Source organism: Ziziphus jujuba, chromosome 9 (genome assembly GCF_031755915.1).
Source record: "Ziziphus jujuba cultivar Dongzao chromosome 9, ASM3175591v1".
NCBI classification, from domain to species: Eukaryota; Viridiplantae; Streptophyta; class Magnoliopsida; order Rosales; family Rhamnaceae; genus Ziziphus; species Ziziphus jujuba.
In genome coordinates, this window is record NC_083387.1 from 29,570,896 (window position 1) to 29,590,081 (window position 19,186).

The following is a 19,186-nucleotide window of genomic DNA, read 5'->3' on the forward strand; positions in this document are numbered from 1 at the left end:
TTGTATTGCTCATTAAATGCATAGATAACAAATAAAAACTTCTTAATACTTATCCACTCTTTAATATGCCCAATTTAAAGCAACATAATTTATTAAAATATATTTGCCATATATATACATATAATTTATTAAAAGATATTTACTATATATATATATATATATATATAGATCTAATAGTATAAATCATTGGAATAACTACCATAAATTAACTTGTCGATACTTATCCACTTTTAAATGTGTCCAATTAAAAGTCAAAATAATTTGTTAAAAGATTTTAATCAGATATCTTAGCACATTCAATGTTCCTATATATATATATATATATATATATATATATATATATATGTATAAAGTTGAAACTGTCATAAGATTAAGATAAAAGGTATTTAGTTCACGAGATTGACTATGGCCGTCCATCGACACTAATTAATCACGCACAAGCAAAAGAAAGTTTGAAATTAGAAAATATTCCGTCTATAATCATTTTGATAATGAAAAAAGCATGTATAGCTTTACCTATCAATATGAAAAGCTCCTTGGCATCCGAAGTTTGAAAATATGTGCATTATTATTAATTGTCTAGTCATTAACCTTTGACGAATTAGTTCTCTCTCTCTCTCTATATATATAAATAATATTTAGTTACCGTGTAGCATGAAAAGTTTTTTACTTATAGTTCTTAATTTTATTTTAGTTCCTCTGAAGATTCAAACTTTTAGTTACGTTTTACGTTGAAATAATAGTTGGATGATTTTTTTATCATATGGATAATTTGAATCTAGAACTTCATACATTAGAGAAATGCGAAAAGAAAATTAAGGAATGTGTTGCCACCTGACTATAATTGTATTTGTCTCATTTCTCCATTTAAAACAAAATAGTGCACGATTTTAGGTTTTTTTTTTTTTTTTTCCCTCCTCTTTTTGTTACAAATCAAAAATTGAAGGAGAAAATAAAAACCCAAAATTACATATTGAAATAGTAAGAGCTATCTATATTATATATATTTATATCTTAATTACGAAGCTACTATTTTTCTAACTCTTAAATTTCCTTCTTCGTTATAATATATATATATATATATATATATTTATAATAATGATATGTCCGGGACATTCTTAATATAAAATGAAAACACATTAAATATTGAAAATGTCACTTCAATTAAAATTTAATATTAAAATTCAAATAAGTGGCAATCTTTTAAGTATTTATTATGCGATTAACATAAAATGGAAAATATATTTAAAAGAGATAAAAAAAAATAAATAAATAAAGTATAGAGATATTAATGTGCATTAGTTAGTCTCAATGAAATATGGTTTATCGTCAGATAATTTTCATAATACCTATGCACAATTACTCAAATTTCAAAGTCTATTTTATTTCAAAAATAATAATAATAATAAAATAAATAACATAATTATATATATATAGCGAAAAAGGTTCTTATGGCAAATTTCGGGCCGATTGTTGAATTTGGGAATCCAGACAGGCCCACTTACTTGTTTGGGCTTGCAAGTCTACATGTAAGTTGTTCCAAATTAATAATGTTTTGATACACATCAGTTTAACATGTTAAAAAAAATTTTAAGTTTAAACTTTTTCAGTGACATATATTTATAGACAATATTTTAAAAAATAATTAAATAAATCAAACTTAATTATGGAATTCAGATTAGAGGGCGCATTGGGAAATAACGAGGAAGGCCTCTACGCCATGTGGAGGCAACGGTTGTTCTTTTTTAAATTTATAATATTCACATATTATATCTGCCTTTCAAAAAATAAAAAATAAAAAATCACATTATTCCTTCACTTTTATTTTATATAAACAAATTTTGAGATAGATTCTTCAAAGCACATTTCTCCAAATAAAAAAAAATCTCTAAACTAGTGGAAGCAATGTGAATCACGTTCAAAAAAACTTGATAGAATATATAAGTCGGTCACATTATAAAAATCGAATTTAAAATACTCTCCAACTCTAAGCATTCAAGACAAACATTCCTAGCAAGACAAAAATTTCCTGTCATCTAATTAATTTATATAATGTAATATATAATAAGTTTCTACTTTGAGTTCAATTGCTTAATCAAATTAATTATCCTTAGACATTAGCAAGTTTTTTACTATCATTTGTAAATCAAACATTTACTTAAATTCACATACCATAAAATTATTTTATTTTTTTTTCAAAAAAGTTCATATGAATGAATTTTTTTCATCAATTAATACTTTTATTTAGTTAGTTATATTTGGACATTTGAAGAATTTTGACATCATTTTTGTTCCATATATCAAAAACCTTTATGAATATTCAAAAGAAAGAAAAACCTGCATCTTTAATGTGAGATTATAAGGTGGTCAGACAATTACTTGTCTTTGAATAAAGAAAAGAAAACACAAAAACAGGGAATCCTTGCTCTTTTTTTTTTTTTTTTTTTTTTTTTTGCTTTGATATTATTATTTCTTCACATGACTTTAGGAGACATATAAGCTTTTTGGGACAATGGCAAAGCCACCATTTTAGAGCAAAAGGTCCCAAGTTGGAATCCCAAAAAAAATAAAAATAAAATAAAATAAATCTCAATGAGACAACCAAAAAGGCTGTGCTAGTCAAATGAGAGAGTGAGAATTACATATAAGACCTCATTCTTGGCCTCACAAGAGACAAAGCTCCATCAACAAAGATTGTAGTGCCAGTCATATACCTCGAACCATCACTGATCAAATACACAACACTTGAATTCAAATCATTTTTCACATCTAGCCATCTCTGAATTGGTACCACTTCCTTCTCCATCTTCTTTGCCCTCTCCTTCCCCACTGATTTTGGATATTCATCTTCAAGTTGCAAACCTCTTGCTATTGCATTCACTCTGATCTTGTATTTCCCAATCTCCAAAGCTGATACCTGAAAATTAGATTTCATGTATAGAGGCTGTTTTTTAAGACATCTCATGTACATTATGATGGGAAAAGTATACACACACACACACATATATATATATATATATATAAGTAATTTGCATACTGTTTATCGGAAAAAAAAAAAAAAAAGTAATTTGTATACATATCGGAAAGAGTTCTAGGAGCTGGTTTAAGTTAAAAAACGTTGTTTGACAAGATTATTTAACAATATATAGCACCATGCAAGTCCATGCTTTTGGGGCCGACCTTAAGAATAAATTCAAGAATTTCCACAAACAAAAGCTTAGAGAGTTCTATTACCGAAAAAAAAAAAAAAAAGAAGGCCTTAGACAGTTCATTTCAACAACAAAGTTAATTTGCCCATTTCTTGTTGTACAACATAAGTAGCTTATTTGATAGATACTTGATTGAATTAACAGATTCAGGATGTTAATCTGAGAAAATGTTCTATGATTTTGTTTCTTCAGCTCCAGCCAGGTATAGAGAAACCCAGTTAAAAAGAAATAAAACAGATTCACAAGGCCATGAAAGAATACCAGAAGAATCGAGGATATCAGGACATTAAAAAGCTCATTTTATAAAAAGATGGTTCATGAAAAAATGTATAACAACGAGTCTGTATGGTTCATGAAAAAATTGATAACAACTGTCTGTATGTGTATTTGCATCCAGAATATGTGAATATGCGATGAAACATTGACATACCCTAACTAGTTGCTGTATTCCTGCCAAACATGAAGCATATGCAGCAGCACCGGGATAAAGCCCTCTTTCAGAGCCTATTATCGATGTCAATAATACAATGGAGCCTCCTGATTTATGATCGCCCATTTTTCTGCCAACGTACTTTAACAAATACCATGGAGACATGAAGTTTATTTTCACTATCTTTTTAAACTCATCCTCAGCTAATTGTAGCTGGTCCTGCATCTTTCCTGTTTCAAATAATCAGAAGCAAATAATCTGTGCTCAGTTATAATACTACACAAGCCACTCTTCATGTTAGAATAATATAACGTTTACAATTGAATAAAAAAATAACGTAGATGGAAAAATGTGCATCAAAATAGGTTGTTGTCAATTTGCATAACATCAATACTATCTTGTCCATTGTTACTTGCGACTATCTATCAGAATTTTTCTGATCTTCAAGACTGAACCAGTAATTGTTTTAATTGGCAGCTTCTGTAGTGTCTTCATATTGTTTTGCCACCTACAATCCTCTCTGATGTTTGTCATTCCTATTCTACATCTTGTGATTTTATAGACTTGGTATTCTCCTCTGTATTCCCATATGCATGGAGTGGTGTTCTCTTCTAGCATGTAATTTCCAGTTTTTTTCTTTTTCTCTAAAGAAAATAATCTCTTAAACCATTCCTTTTTAAATAAACCATCACTAACAAGTCATGCTTAGCAAGAACTGCACAGACAAACAAGAAATTTTTATCATGTTTTGATTCTAGTTGTCTCTGGTCCACCAACTTGTCTTTCTAATCCCTGCTCCTGAATTTGCCACAACCTTTGCATAAATACTTAGCAAACATTATATACCTTTTTTCAGGGTTCACAGTCAGTCTAAAACCCCAGACATATGAAACAAGATATAAAAAATATTTTTACCTCTACTGAAAACCCACTAGCTAGGATATTGACTAAAGGGAAAAGAAAAAAAAAAAAAAAAAAAAATTCATGTGCCACTTTTTGGTTATCTGAAAGTCAAATTATCAAAAACTGTAAGCAACTCAACAACTGGAGTAACTAGACTAGACTTTACTTTAAAAGCCGCTATTGACTTAAAAAGCCACCTTTGTTTCCACTCAAATACCTACAATCTAATGCAGCTTTTCTTTGGGAACTTGCTAGTCTAAAAAGTGGTTGACTTTTCCGGTGCAGTTGACTCCTCTTTGAATCAAGCCCATTATGGTGTATGCGTGTCGATCTATAGGTAATATAGCATTAACACTCATATCCATAGCTCCGAAGACAAAGTCAATATGTCCCACTTCAACCTTCTTGATAAACCGTCTGGTTCAGTAGCAAAATTTTCTAATTATTAAGCTGTGAGTATACCATACTAGGAGTATTTTCTTAGACCAGCAAGTAGACATGAGTTTCAGACTAATTATAATATAATAACAAACTTCCTAACTGAGACAAAGAAGCCACTGAAAACCCAGATTATATAAATGGCCAAACTGGCATAACCATTTCAATGAACTAACTATATTAAATAATATATTTTGTGTTTCCAATGGAGAGAATATATAGCATACCTTCATAAGCATAGCAATTTACAAAAGCATCCAAATTCCCCAAAATTTTGCACGCCTTTTCCACTGCCTCCTCGAAAACCCCCTCTTTTTCTTCTTCCATATCTAGACCAACAACCTCCACCTTGTCCGCACCCTCGACAGAACTTTTAATTTTGTTGACAACATTCTGGAGAGTGCTCTCATTTCCCATCAAAACAAGCCTAATTACTCAAAAAAACAAAAAGAAAAGGACCCTTTAAATTCATATATAAATTCAAACCAATTTGTTTGTTCCATAAGAAAAATACCCAGAAATAGTAACAGTTTCCTGATTCATTTATTTTCTTCTTCTGCAAACCAGAAGCAAAAAGCAAATGACATTCATACAAGATTTTGAGAATTAACCTGCAGCCCCCTTGTGCCAAATGCAAAGCCAAATTCTGAGAAATATCGTCTCCATTAGCGGTGAGCAAAACATTCTTCCTACCAGAACTACCCATCTTGCAGAATCACTTTAAAGATTGAAACCCCTTTTTATGTAATAAATTCCAGAGAATCAAATCAAATCAAACCCAAAAAAACAGAATAAAGAAATCAAAAAAAGAAAGTTGGTATGAGAAATCACCAACAACCCAAAGTGCGTTTCCCACTTAAATATGAACGGTGTGAAAGAAAAGACACACGGCAGTCAAGTCAGTGAGTCAGTCATAGTCTTCTGTGGAATCAAAAAGAAGAAACTCAATCTGAAATTTCGCAGAAACCAAAAATTATACGTAACAAAAACAGAGTTGTTGAAAATTCGTTATATTCATACAAAAGTATATGTATATAAAACCAGCAAACTAAAACGGTCGAAAAAAATCACAATACTTGCATTTACTCCACATATCCAATACTTGGTATCAGCCACAGAATGCCCATTAAAGCCCGCCTTTTCAGACGATAAGGATAGAAACGAGGAGGAAAAGCATTCGCTTTAGAAAGAACAATGCCACCAGCTTGGAGAGAGAAATTTCATTCTCAGATCAATCTCTTGGTGATAACTTTAAAGACAAAAAACAAAATACCCAGATAAAGGTTTTACCTGACTCAGCCAAGAACACAATCATAGAATGGATGAGCATATTACGGGTTTGGATTTCCTATTATAGGGAAACTAAACAAATCAGAAAACTTATCTGACTCAGCCAAGAACACGGTCATATATAGGATGAACATATTACGGGTTTGGATTTCCTTTTATTGGGAGACTAAACAAATCAGAAAACTATCTGTATTTGGTTTATCATAAAGCATAAAAATAAAAAATCAATACTTTGAAGCAAAAAAATAAAATAAAAAAATAAAAAATAAAAAATCAATAATTCTTATATTAAACAAAGATCACATTTTTATGTATTTTTTCTCAGTTAAAACATTTTTCATGGGGATCACATTTGGCAAACCATTTTTATAGTCAATTGGTTTTTGGAAAGAAGGTTGACTTGGTTTTTTTTTTTTTTTTTTTTTTGGGGTCATGGAATGTATATGAAAGGTTCACTGAATTTTTGTATGAGAACCATTGAAGACGGTATGAATGGCGGACCCAAAAAAGTGCCACTTTAGAAAGCATTTTTGTAACAGATCAGTATTAGTGGAGAATTTTTATAATATATAAAACTTTTTGGCGAGTTTTTTATTGAACCAAAATAAATAAATAATCGCTGTTGATGGTGGAACAAGATCTAGTAGCTAGACCTGAAATTGATTGGACCCAAAAAAAGGACCCGAAATTGATTTTTTTAAGTGGATGAAGGAATTTATTTATTTATTTTATTGTTTGAGTGGAATAAGGAAAATAAATTAAAATAAAGTAAGCTAGTAAATTAATGTACAACAACTTTCCATGGCGTGTCAGCTTTTTTTTTTTTTTTTCCTTTCTTTTTTACTTTTTTTGAAGGCTTTTGCTTCGGCTTTTATTGCGTATGGGGTTAATTGAAAGCCATCACCTACCCCCAGCTTTTTTGGATTTTTTTTTTTTTTTTTGGAATATTTCTTTTACATTTCTTACATTCGGTATAAATATAATAGAATTGAAAAGGTTTTAAACAAATCGTCCACGTCTTCTGAAAGCAAAGTAAAAGTGAAGGACAAATTCAGAGTATAGCAAAAAGAAAATGATAGATTTTATAATTATCCATATTTTTTATAAAACGGTTATGGAAGAAAATGAATGTACCAGTCCTTAATATATTTATTTATTAGTCCTTTATATATCAGTCTTTTTCTATATATATAAAAAAAGAAAAAGAAGTTTATTTATTTATTTACTTCTTAGGAATACCGTTTCCTAATTCTACAAATGAAAGATTTCCCATGAATATTAATAATGCATGGATGTTATTATTTTAGCCTAGTTCAGTAATTATTCATCCATTTAGTATAAGTTATATTAAATTGTAATAAAAAAATGTAATTTTTTTGAGAAAAAAATGTTATATTAATTTGTAAATCATTCATTCATATATTGCTGCATCAATTCATATCCAATTGCAATAATTAAATTGAAAAATAGCAATTAAATAAATGGGTGCCTTTAAGACAGGACATCCATCAATATTTATCTAATGAGAATATTAATAATCCAATGACTTGCAGTGGAGCTCCAGTGGCAGAGCTCTACAACCTTGGCCTGTGAATCTGAGGTTCGAGTCTATGGGGTGGGTTGGGGTGCCTGGGGGCAACAGCCACACTAGCCAAAAAAAAAATATATATATATATATATAATTTAATTAGGATAACAATATTATAATATGTAAAACGGAAAACACTAAACACAAAGCAGATCATGGTTTTCTTTTCTTTTCTTTTCTTTTTCATTTTATTTTTTAGGATGCTAAGAAAGCAGATCATGTTTGACAAATTTTAACGACAAGGTTCCATGTGTTACCTTATTTTTGCAGTGGTTCATATGGGATTAAAAAGAAACAATAATATAATGCAAGCCAACTAATCATTTTTTTTTTTAAATTTTATCTCAAGTAATTCAAGCTTAACATAAGTTTTTCCTTGGATTTCGACTAATTTTACTTTTTTTCCTTTTTTTTTGGAAATTCCTATTGTATGATATCTTATAGCTTCACAGTTAGTCATTTTCTCATTATTTTGAATCTCTCATTTTCTATTTTTATAATCTCTTTCTTTCTTAAATAGTCTCTCATTTTATATTTTTATAATCACTTCCGTAGCCACTGGTGGACCACACATTTGGTATTTCACTATTATATATGTATATATAGTAGCAATTATTTATAAATTGTCCCCTTATATCAGGAAAATTTTGAAAGGACTTTAAAAGAAGACAGTCTTTCAATTATCAAATTGAATACTCTTTCAATTATCAAATTGAATAAGTAGCAGTGTCCCACACGATTCTCCAATTTGTTGGAGGTCTTGTTTGAATTCATTAAAAGCTAGTTATACATTTATTTCAAATAATATAGACTTTCTATAATTTGTTTCAAATAACAAAGACTTCTTTTATTTTATTTTTTATTTTTTATTTTTAAAGTCATATAGACTTTCTTGTACATGTATAAGAGTTGAAGGTTCATATCTCAAATAATAATAATAAAAAGAGAGAGAGGTCTATCAGCATTTTTTACTTCAATTCCATAGAATCCGTTTTTGGTTGGTAGATAATGCAACCTCTCTTTTTTTTTTCTTTTTTTTTTTTTTTAATATTAAAGTTTTTATTGTTATTCTTTCTGATAAATTAAATAGAGAGACTACAGGCCACCCAAAACTTGCCATTTGGATTGTCCTGATACTACTTTGATATATACTGAAGCTAGGGAAATCGAAACAATAACGTCTTATTTAAATAACAAAGCTAATATTTTTTTTATATATAAAAAAAAATAAGTTTAGTTTACCATTAAAAAAAATCACATTAATTTCTTTTTTTTGATAATAAAAAATCATATTATTAATTTTTTTTTTTTTGGTAAAAAAATTATAATAGTTGAATTGAATTGCCAGTAGAAAAGAAGATACCAAAAAAAGATACCATGTTAAATATTCTATTTCTTTTAGTAAGATTCAACAAACCCATAAAATTATTCATAAAAAAAAAAAAACCATAAATTTTAATTTGCCTCTCATTGTTTTGCGTTCTATGCTATTTCTTTTGGCTTTAGAAATATCTTACTATTTTATAGTAGAGTTTGGAAATGCTATCAAAATAGTTTAACTTTATTCATATTGATAACTAAAATGTAGTGGGTTTGAGATATCAATATGGAAAAAAAAATCATTGAATTGTTAAAAAAAGTTTTTGATTCATTCAAGATCTAACATATTAGTCTGCTGAGAGAGTGTCGAGGTATAATTATATTTAGTGACACCTGAAATTTTCTTTTGATTCTTGTAGGTTTTCTTTTGTTGCAGATAGCGCTAAAAATAGAAATTTTTTTCTTTTTTTTTTTTTCTAAAATTAAAACTTACCTAAGCCTTTTAATTTTTATTTTAAGTGTTTTTGCTAGATGAGTCGATTTTATGTACTTGTTAATTGAAATCATCTTTAACGAGTGCAAATAAATATGTGCCTAAACGCATGTTAAACTTTAATTTGCATTTTATGTGAGATAATGAAACTCAATAATAATAATAATAATAATAATAATAATAATAATAATAAAGCCCCAAAACAAAGGAAACTATAAAAAGTCTTTTTTTTTTTTTTTTTTGGTACATAACTACAAAAGTCATTTGTTCTGAACTAATCAACACCAAGATAGAAACAAGACAGTCTAGCTAACTAACTTGATCGGCTTCCAATATAATTAAATGATGTTTACTTAATACACCGTGTTAGTTTAATTATAAATCTTTTTCTTTTTCTTCTATTTGTTAATTTGATCTGCAGTCGATAGATTAATCAAACTTAGCATTCAATTACTCATCTATATATTTTAAAACTTTTTTGAATTGATGATAGTTGGCAAATTGCAAGTTCTACTTTTTTAATTAATGACGATTAGCTTTTGCCAAGTTGTTACAGTTTTTAATTGATGACAAGCCCAACACAGTTGGTCATTAATATTCAAGTGCTTTACAACATTTTGTATTTTTGCCGTTTGTTTTGGATCATGAATAAATCTCATTTAATTTAGAAATAATACATGGTATTAGCTATTCACCCAAAAAAAAAAAAAAAAAAGACATGTTATTAGCTTCTTTTTTTTTTTTTTTTAATTACTTTGACATCAATTAACAAAGACAAATTCTTTGTCCAATTAACGTCACAAATTTTAAATTAAAGTTTGATAATAAAAAAACGTCATGTTTTATTTATTCATGATCAATTGAATGAAATGTAACCAAAGAAATTAATAAATAATAAATGAAAGAGATTTGATGATTCAAAACATAAATAATAATAGCCAATCATAAAACTTAATTTTTTTACGTTAAAAACAATGAAAACTTAATTTAGTGTTTCTCTATTTTCAACTTAATATTCTTTTTTACCTCATTATTATTTTTTCCTTTTTCAAATGAATTGTTATTGTTATTATTATTTTCATGCTTTTGACCTTTTTTCTTTTTCTTTTTTTTTTGGTTTGCTTTTAGCTTTTCACCTTTTTTTTCTGGATCAATTGCAAGCTAACTAATTAGAAAACTCTAGAAAACCTTAGAATATCGGTTGATGGGTTAATAATATCTAGTAAATATCACTTTTGTGGTCGTTGACGATTGTTTTGCACATATAAATGCATCTCTATTTCGGAAAATATCATTATAGTCCTTCATATTCCATTTTTGTTTCATTTTAACCTTTACAATTCATTTTATTTTACTCTACTCCCCTTAGTAATCAAACTAATTAACTAATATGGTTGACTTTTTTTTTTATGAAGACTAATATGGTCGACTTAAGTGACACTTTAAACCTTTTTATTATTTTTTTTCTATATCTTATATTTGTTTTCAATTGATAGTTATAGTTTCATTCATAATTACTTTTAGACATAAATATTGAAAAAAATAATGGATAGTTAATAACTAAAAAAATTGTAATTAGTCTTTGTAAATTTTGGTTTGTCTTTTTCTTTTTTTCTTGTACATTTAAATTAAAAAAAAAGGGGTTAAAATTGTCTTTTTGATTAAAATATATTAGTTAACTAATTTGATTAGCAAAAGGAACTAAACGAAACAATAATACCACACTAAATATATTTGTGTATTAAAATTTTAATAAAAAATAATATGGTATTATGTAATTGGTTTTTCCTTTTATGATTATAGGATGTGGATAATTTATTAACCACTCATATACTATCACGACATTATTTATTAAAATTTTAGTAAACAAATATGATAAGTATAACATTACTAAAAATGAAATATGGAAGGGCTATGATGACACTTTCAAAATAAATATCCTTTGTGCAAAAAATTCAAATAAAGAGGGTAAAGTGATATTTACCCTATCTGGTATGGAGGAAACATACATAAGCTTCTAAAATTCTACTGATTGTCAAAATTATAAGAGTATCATCAATAATAACTGTAGATTGTTACATATTTATTATATAAATTTATTAGAATTGAAATCGATAGGATAAGTGGATGTAAAATAGAAGAATAAAATAAAAAAGCTCATTTATTTTTGTGAAAATTATAGTGGCACCTCCTTTGTTTTATTAGTTTCACATATAGTTTAAAATATCGAAACGTTCTTCAAAAGTTTCATAAAATTTTTATTTTTTAAACACATCAAAAGAAAATTTAGCTCTCAAGTGGAAATAAATATAATTTTTATAATTTTTATTGAAATTTTTAATATTTTTCTATAATTTCTATGAAAATTTTCATTATAATATCTACATCAAATTTTTCATAATTTTGTTAAGAAATCCATAATTTCCATCAAATTTTCATAAATTTCCATAGAAATTTTGAAAATATCTATGATTTTTTTGTTAAATTTTTTTATCAAATTTTTTTTATAAAAATTATTAATGTTTAGTAAATTTTTTTGCCAAATTAATATTATTGATAATTATTTTGAACTTTTAATTGTCTTTCAATAATTAAATAAAAAAAAATCACATTTAACAAATAATGTCCAAAATGATATTAGCCAAATCTACCTATCATATTCTTAGAGAATATTAGTATCATAACTTATAAATATACCTATCTATTATTATTTTTTACAATAATAGATTTAATGTTTATATAAATATTATAAAATAAATAAAAATTAGAAAGTAAATAAAAATTGAAATATGTGTAGGAATTATATTTTCTGCAAATCAAAGTTTAAAATTTCAATATCAATGGTATATCATTAATCATATGCAAATATTATTAATGTGATATATTTTTTAATAATTATTTTTCATATTTTATATTTTAAAATGGAAATGAGGAATATATAAATAATTTTCAACCACCCATAAGTTTTTTTTTATAATCTTGAAACAAAATTTATAAAATATAATATAATTGTAATAATTGTTCTATATATCTTAATTAATAAATAATTTCATTAAATATATATTATTTAATTTTTTTTATTAATAATAATATATTTTTAAATATTAATGTTTATTAAAAATTGATTGAATAAAAAAAATTATAATTTCCATTCAATATTTTTTATAATTTTAATAGTCAATTTGACAATTAATTAATTAAATAAGCTAATGTCAAAATTTTAATAAAAACTATTATTTTTAAAATAAATTTTCATCAATTTTTATTAATATTTGATATTTTTATAAATATTTTTATATTTTAAATTTTCGATATTTCTATCGAAATTTCAAACCTTAATTTCACATAAATGTTATCTTAATTTCAGAAATTATAAGAACACTGCTTCATGACTTATATTTCTACTTTGTTATAATGTCACCCATTTTATAAGTAAATTTTGAAAAACTTTTCATGCAAATTGAAATGTGAGACAATTTGAAAATGTAAATTACAATTTAAGCAATCGCATTTATATGAAAAATGTGTTGGTTTATATGTGAAAAAGTCAAAAAAAAAAAAAGTGAAAAGGGATGATACCGCAAAAAAAGAATTGAAATGTGAAAATAAATTATGGTAATTTTTGAAATTAAAAAGGTAATATTCGAAAAATTGGTAAAACAGAGGGTTGTTTAAGAATCAAATCTCATTGGAACTTTCTCCATGTCCAGTTCATCTTTTTGAGTTTTATCACAACGGAAAAATTTAAAGTATTGAATAATTATTTTGGTGACAAATAATAACTATTTTCTGCTCTACCAAATAACCATTATTTTTGTGAAAAAAAAAAAGAAAAAAGAAGGGAAAACCGAAACAGAAAATGTAAACAACGTTATCCACTTTGGCAGTCACAGGATCCCCATTGAACACAGACTGTAAGAGTAAGACACGGAGTAGAACGGAGGTATATAGAACGCGGTTTGGTCTATCAAAAACACGGAGACAGTGGAAATGGCCTGAGCTAAACCAGAGCGTGAGTTTGGGAGAGAGAGAGAGAGAGAGAGAGAGAGAGTTTGTGTAAGAGGGTGAGGAGGACTAAGAGGGGTTTTCAGCTGCTCCAAAAATGACATCCTATACACATACCCAGCTGCTCTATCCTCTCCCTTTACCAGTTTCATCGTCAAACACTCTCTCTAATTCCCTGCAAACCCACCAACCCACAACTCTTAACAAGCACACTCCTTTACTCAACCAATCCCTTCTTTCCACTTCTCCTCCCAAACCCATATCTCAGTCTCGCTCTTTAGCTTCATGGGTAGAAACCATTCGCTTCCAAGTCCGGTCTGGTCTTTTTCACGATGCCATTTTGACGTACATCGAGATGTCTGTTATGGGTGTCTCGCCGGACAATTTTGTTTTCCCTGCTGTTTTGAAAGCTGCTACAAGCCTTCAGGACTTGAATTTGGGGAAACAGATTCATGCCCATTCTGTCAAATTCGGGTATGGATCGTCTTCTGTGACTGTGGCTAATACCCTTGTTAACATGTATGGGAAATGTGAGGATATTGGAGGTGCGTACAAGGTGTTTGACAAAATAACTGAGAAAGACCAAGTTTCTTGGAATTCGATGATTGCGGCTTTGTGTAGGTTTGAGAAGTGGGAACATGCTTTGGAGGCGTTTCGTTGTATGGTGTTGGAGAAAGTCGAGCCTAGCTCCTTTACTTTGGTGAGTGTGGCACTTGCTTGTTCTAATTTGAATAAGCATCATGCCTTGTGGTTTGGGAAGCAAGTTCATGCCTTTAGTTTGAGAAAGGGCGACTGGAAAACGTTCACAATCAATGCTTTGATGGCTATGTACAGTAAACTAGGAAGGATTGATGATTCAAGAGGATTGTTTGAGTTGTTTGAGGACCGAGATTTGGTAACATGGAACACAATGCTAAGTTCATTATCACAGAATGACCGGTTTGTAGAAGCATTATTGTTATTGCCCCCTATGGTTCTTGAAGGAATTAGACCAGATGGGGTGACAATAGCAAGCGTTCTTCCTGCTTGCTCCCATTTGGAGATGCTAGACTTGGGGAAGCAAATTCATGCGTATGCCTTGAGAAACAATTATTCAACTGGGAATTCATTTGTGTGTAGTGCTTTAGTTGACATGTATTGCAACTGTCAGCAAGTAGAAAGTGGTCGTCGTGTTTTTGATACTGTCATGGATCGGAGCATTGCACTCTGGAATGCTATGATTACTGGTTATGCACAAAATGAGTATGATAAGGAGGCTTTGAACCTATTCCTTGAATTGTACGCTGTTTATTCGCTTTGTCCAAATTCCACTACACTATCAAGTATTGTGCCTGCTTCTGTACGTTGCGAAGGGTTCTCTGATGAAGAAGCTGTCCATGGTTATGTAGTAAAAATGGGTCTAGAGCAGGACAGGTTTGTTCAAAATGCGTTGATGGACATGTACTCTAGGATGGGAAAGATTGAAATCTCGAAAACCATATTTAATAGTATGGATGACAGGGATGTAGTATCTTGGAACACTATGATTACTGGCTGTGTTATTTGTAGATGCTATGATGACGCACTAAATATGCTCCATAAGATGCAATGTATAGAAGTAGAAAAGAACAAGATCGATGATGAATTTAAGGATGAAAATCGAATACCTCTTAAGCCAAATTCGGTAACACTCATGACTATTCTTCCTAGTTGTGCTGCATTGTCGGCATTGGGTAAAGGGAAAGAAATCCATGCTTATGCTGTCAGACATTTGTTGGCATCAGATGTTGCTGTGGGAAGTGCACTAGTTGACATGTATGCGAAGTGTGGTTGCTTGGATGTATCTAGAACTGTGTTTGATCAAATGCCAATCAGAAATGTGATTACCTGGAACGTAATCATAATGGCTTATGGAATGCATGGAAGAGGGAAGGAAGCCTTAGAACTATTTGGTCATATGGTGGATGAAGGAGTTAGGAACAAAAAAGTAAGGCCTACTGATGTTACATTTATAGCAGTTTTTGCAGCGTGTAGTCACTCTGGAATGGTAACTGAAGGCATGAATTTGTTCAATAAAATGAAAGAGAACCACAGGATTGAACCTGGACCAGATCATTATGCTTGTGTTGTGGATTTGCTCGGTCGGGCTGGTGAAGTGGTGGAAGCGTATCAACTCATCACCTCCATGCCTGCCAAGTTTGACAAAGCAGGTGCTTGGAGTAGCTTGCTCGGTGCTTGTCGAGTTCACCAGAATGTTGAGATTGCAGAAATCGCAGCCAAGAATCTCCTGCATTTGGAGCCAGATGTGGCTAGTCATTATGTCCTACTCTGTAATATCTACTCATCTGCTGGATTTTGGGACAAGGCAATGGACATTAGGAGAAAGATGAAGGAATTGGGAGTAAGAAAAGAACCCGGTTGTAGTTGGATTGAGTTTGGGGATGAGGTTCATAAGTTTCTGGCTGGAGATGGTTCGCATCCCCAAAGTGCACAGCTCCATGGATTTCTTGAAACCCTATGGGAAAGGATGAAAAAGGAGGGATATGTGCCTGATACTTCTTGTGTGCTTCACAATGTTGACGAGGAAGAGAAAGAAACTATACTTTGCGGGCACAGTGAGAAATTGGCAATTGCTTTTGGTATTCTCAACACACCTCCTGGAACTACTATTAGAGTTGCCAAGAACCTTAGAGTTTGTAATGACTGCCATACAGCAGCAAAGTTTATCTCAAAGATGGTGGAAAGAGATATCATTTTAAGAGATGTGAGGAGGTTTCATCATTTCAGCAATGGAACTTGTTCATGTCGAGATTATTGGTAAAAAAAAAAAAAAAAAAAAAAAAAAAATTGTTGGCCCAAAACTCATTTGTTTAACATAGGATTATCATAAAATCATTGTATTCTACTGATGATAACATGTATTGTATAACAAAAAGTATCATGTAGAAATTAGTTTCAAAATTGTGAAGCTTTGCGATGTTGGTTGTAAAGAGAAATTATTCAATACAAGATAAATATTCAAAGTCCTTTTTGTTAGTAATCGGTCTATTGACCAAACCGTTAGATTCTTTTCCTTGAGCCTCCTATTTTTATTGTACAACAGCTTTTGATAATTTTTGACCTAATATTCTAAAAGGTTCGAAACTTACAATCCTGTCGAGAAAAGATGGTTTTCAATTGCAAATACGACTGTTATCCAAGAATAGAGAAGAACATGGAACAACTATTTGAGGAGGAAGAAGTTGCGAGAAGACATGCAATGTGTCAACTTCAAAGAGAAATTTCTTTCAACTATATAATTTCTATGCCATTGATTAATTAATGCTAATTTGATCCGTGCATATTTAGTATAGATTGTCAATTTTTTGGTTTTTTATTTTTATTTCTATTTTTTTTCATATAGGTTTTATAATTTTAAGTTGTCTATATTTAGGAAGAGGTGAGGAATTTATTTATAAAACTGAAATATTGTACTCTAATTGTTAGGATGCGAGAGCGATTGATATAAAGATTGTTATATTGTACTCTAATTTGTTAATTTCCGCCAAATTGATACATTTAAAATTGAAATCGACCATAGGTGGTGGAATTTAAGCTCGATTGCTTCATGATATATTTCTTACATTTTAGTGAACAGTAAAAGAAATATAATTCACTTTATTTTCTATGCTTACTTGTTTGTTCAACGTTACTGTCTAATATTTTTATATTCGTACCAATTAAACACAATATTCATGTCCAATTCCAAAATAACAGTTACATGAAATTGCAATATGGTAAATCAAGGTAAATATTTTTTACCTTGAACAGGAGGTAGGTCCAAAAAGAAAAACATAAATTTTGGCTAGCACAAATTGCAAAGGGAAAACATTAAATTTCCTAATGTTGCATTTCTACTTGCTACGTTTAGCAGCACGCTTTCCTTGGCCTTTCTTGGGTGGTCCTTTTCCTCGACGCTTCAGCATTTCAAGCTTTGATAAGCGCCTGGTAAAGTTAGATAAACAAGCACATCAGATATGGTTATCAAACATGACCCAGTAGAAACTGGCAGTCAAATTACATGCTTTAAAATAAATTTTACATACTTCCTGATTAGAATATAAACAGCTACATCTTTGCATCATGGTATCTGAAGGATGCTTAATAATAACACAAAAAAAGTAGAAAAACATGAAAGATAATGCAAACCTGTTAGCAAAATCTATTTCTTTCTATTTAAATCTTTGACCTCAATTCAAAAAGGTTATGAGAAATCTCACAGTAGGAACAAAAGGGTACCAAATTGAAAACCCAAACTCAACGATGCAACTTTGCTTTTCCACATTCATAATGTGCACACCACAAAAATTAAGCACGCACAAATATTATATATTTCCTCTGAAGGATACTTCTTAGTGGAAGAACCTATTGAGTTTCCTATGAACTATGCATCAAGCACCTGATATACACTGACTTTTTTTAAAAATTAATCAAGAATCAAAGCAACATAGTGCTTCATAGTCCAAAGAAACAACATTGTTTTGGCTGTGCTTAAACAACATCATTCTCCTTCCAAAGAGCAAGGAATTGTCACGAACTTATTAATAACACAAGAAGAAACATAAAGCTATGTGGAAATCTGATACATGTATATACATATATATATATATATATATATATAGAGAGAGAGAGAGAGAGAGAGAGAGAGATTACTCTTGTTCTTGACGAGCCATGACAAGAGGGTCATCTTTCTTGATGTCATGAGGGTACCACTGAGCAACTTTTTCGCCGATGAGCTTCTTGCGCAGAATCTTGTGGGCAGATTTCTGGCCTGTTGGGTTAATAACATGACCAAATATCCTTGCTCTTGCCCCACTCAGCCCTTCGCCTAGTGCTGTAGCCAGCATTCTCTTTAGACCTCCACCAGCCATCCCTCACTCCACCTCTACTCTATTTCAAAAACCCCAAAAAAAACAAAAATTTCAGAACACACACATTATTCTTTAAGCCCCCCAAATTGATGGACTTTAAAATCCTCCCCCAACCAAATGCAATATTTGAGTTAGAAACTCACAAGCTCATTTCCATCTACAAATTATTGCTTAGCAAAATGCATTTAGAATCTCCAATTTATTATAGAGCTAGAAAAATACGAATAGAAATACAGAGGAAATGGAAAAAGCTAAAAGCAACAATACCCCCCAAAAAAAAAAAAAGTCGGAAATTAAAATCGCCGATTAGCTATTACTACGGCGCACGAACCTGTCAGATGATGAGCAGTGCCGGAAGATTCAAAGCTCAAGACCTTCGAAAAATCAAAACTTTGTCTTCTTCAGAAAAAAAAAAAAAATTAAAAAGAACAAAAAAAAGAGAATATAACTCGCAGCCGCAGTGGAAAATTGAAGCTTTCAATAGAGAGAAGAGGACCAAAATTCCCAGCGAAAGAGGAAGATGAAGATGAAGAGCGTCATTTGTGCGTTGGGGTCTATACGCACCGTTTTATAGAGACCCTTTTCCTATGGGTCCTTACACGTGTGGGTTGGACACACGTG

General features: G+C 29.9%; 3 protein-coding genes across 10 annotated transcripts; 1 reads left to right on the top strand and 2 right to left on the bottom strand.

Moving 5' to 3' along the window:
• Positions 1-2,562: 2,562 nt before the first annotated feature.
• On the bottom strand, positions 2,563-6,613 carry LOC107403504 (uncharacterized). Of its 7 annotated transcripts, none has more exons than XM_048480938.2 (7): positions 6,271-6,612; positions 6,057-6,184; positions 5,812-5,901; positions 5,592-5,716; positions 5,208-5,407; positions 3,640-3,869; positions 2,563-2,917 (listed from the first exon to the last, which is right to left on the bottom strand). In XM_048480938.2, exons 4-7 carry the CDS (start codon positions 5,684-5,686, stop codon positions 2,639-2,641), a joined length of 804 nt encoding a protein of 267 aa, XP_048336895.1. In that variant the 5' UTR covers positions 5,687-5,716; positions 5,812-5,901; positions 6,057-6,184; positions 6,271-6,612; the 3' UTR covers positions 2,563-2,638. The 7 variants fall into 7 exon arrangements, with proteins under 7 accessions (XP_048336895.1, XP_015865882.2, XP_015865885.2 ...); XM_016010396.4 differs by having other exon boundaries at positions 5,812-5,929; XM_016010399.4 differs by lacking the exon at positions 6,057-6,184.
• Positions 6,614-13,493: 6,880 nt separating this feature from the next.
• LOC107406927 (pentatricopeptide repeat-containing protein At3g57430, chloroplastic) lies at positions 13,494-16,691 on the top strand. The gene has a single exon (XM_016014143.4). The coding sequence runs from the start codon at positions 13,774-13,776 to the stop codon at positions 16,474-16,476; it is 2,703 nt and encodes a 900-aa protein (XP_015869629.1). The 5' UTR covers positions 13,494-13,773; the 3' UTR covers positions 16,477-16,691.
• Positions 16,692-17,329: 638 nt separating this feature from the next.
• Positions 17,330-19,084, bottom strand: LOC107407371 (uncharacterized). 2 transcript variants are annotated; one of them, XM_016014646.4, is made up of 3 exons: positions 18,897-19,084; positions 18,348-18,579; positions 17,330-17,639 (listed from the first exon to the last, which is right to left on the bottom strand). In XM_016014646.4, the coding sequence occupies exons 2-3, from the start codon at positions 18,563-18,565 to the stop codon at positions 17,549-17,551; spliced, it is 309 nt and encodes a 102-aa protein (XP_015870132.1). In that variant the 5' UTR covers positions 18,566-18,579; positions 18,897-19,084; the 3' UTR covers positions 17,330-17,548. The 2 variants fall into 2 exon arrangements, with proteins under 2 accessions (XP_015870132.1, XP_015869634.1); XM_016014148.4 differs by having other exon boundaries at positions 18,348-18,584.
• Between the last annotated feature and the right edge of the window lie 102 nt (positions 19,085-19,186).

What these genes read in the sequence shown, in the direction of transcription:
- LOC107407371 (XM_016014646.4), bottom strand. Translation starts at nt 18,565, where the DNA reads ATGGCTGGTGGAGGTCTAAAGAGAATGCTGGCTACAGCACTAGGCGAA. An exon ending in ATGGCTCGTCAAGAACAAGA is followed by an intron (nt 17,640 to 18,347) that starts GTAATCTCTCTC and finishes TAACTTTACCAG; the next exon opens with GCGCTTATCAAAGCTTGAAA.
- LOC107406927 (XM_016014143.4), top strand. Translation starts at nt 13,774, where the DNA reads ATGACATCCTATACACATACCCAGCTGCTCTATCCTCTCCCTTTACCA.
- LOC107403504 (XM_060820519.1), bottom strand. Translation starts at nt 5,686, where the DNA reads ATGGGTAGTTCTGGTAGGAAGAATGTTTTGCTCACCGCTAATGGAGAC. An exon ending in TTGGCACAAGGGGGCTGCAG is followed by an intron (nt 5,408 to 5,591) that starts GTTAATTCTCAA and finishes TTGAGTAATTAG; the next exon opens with GCTTGTTTTGATGGGAAATG. An exon ending in GAATACAGCAACTAGTTAGG is followed by an intron (nt 2,918 to 3,639) that starts GTATGTCAATGT and finishes TCTAATTTTCAG; the next exon opens with GTATCAGCTTTGGAGATTGG.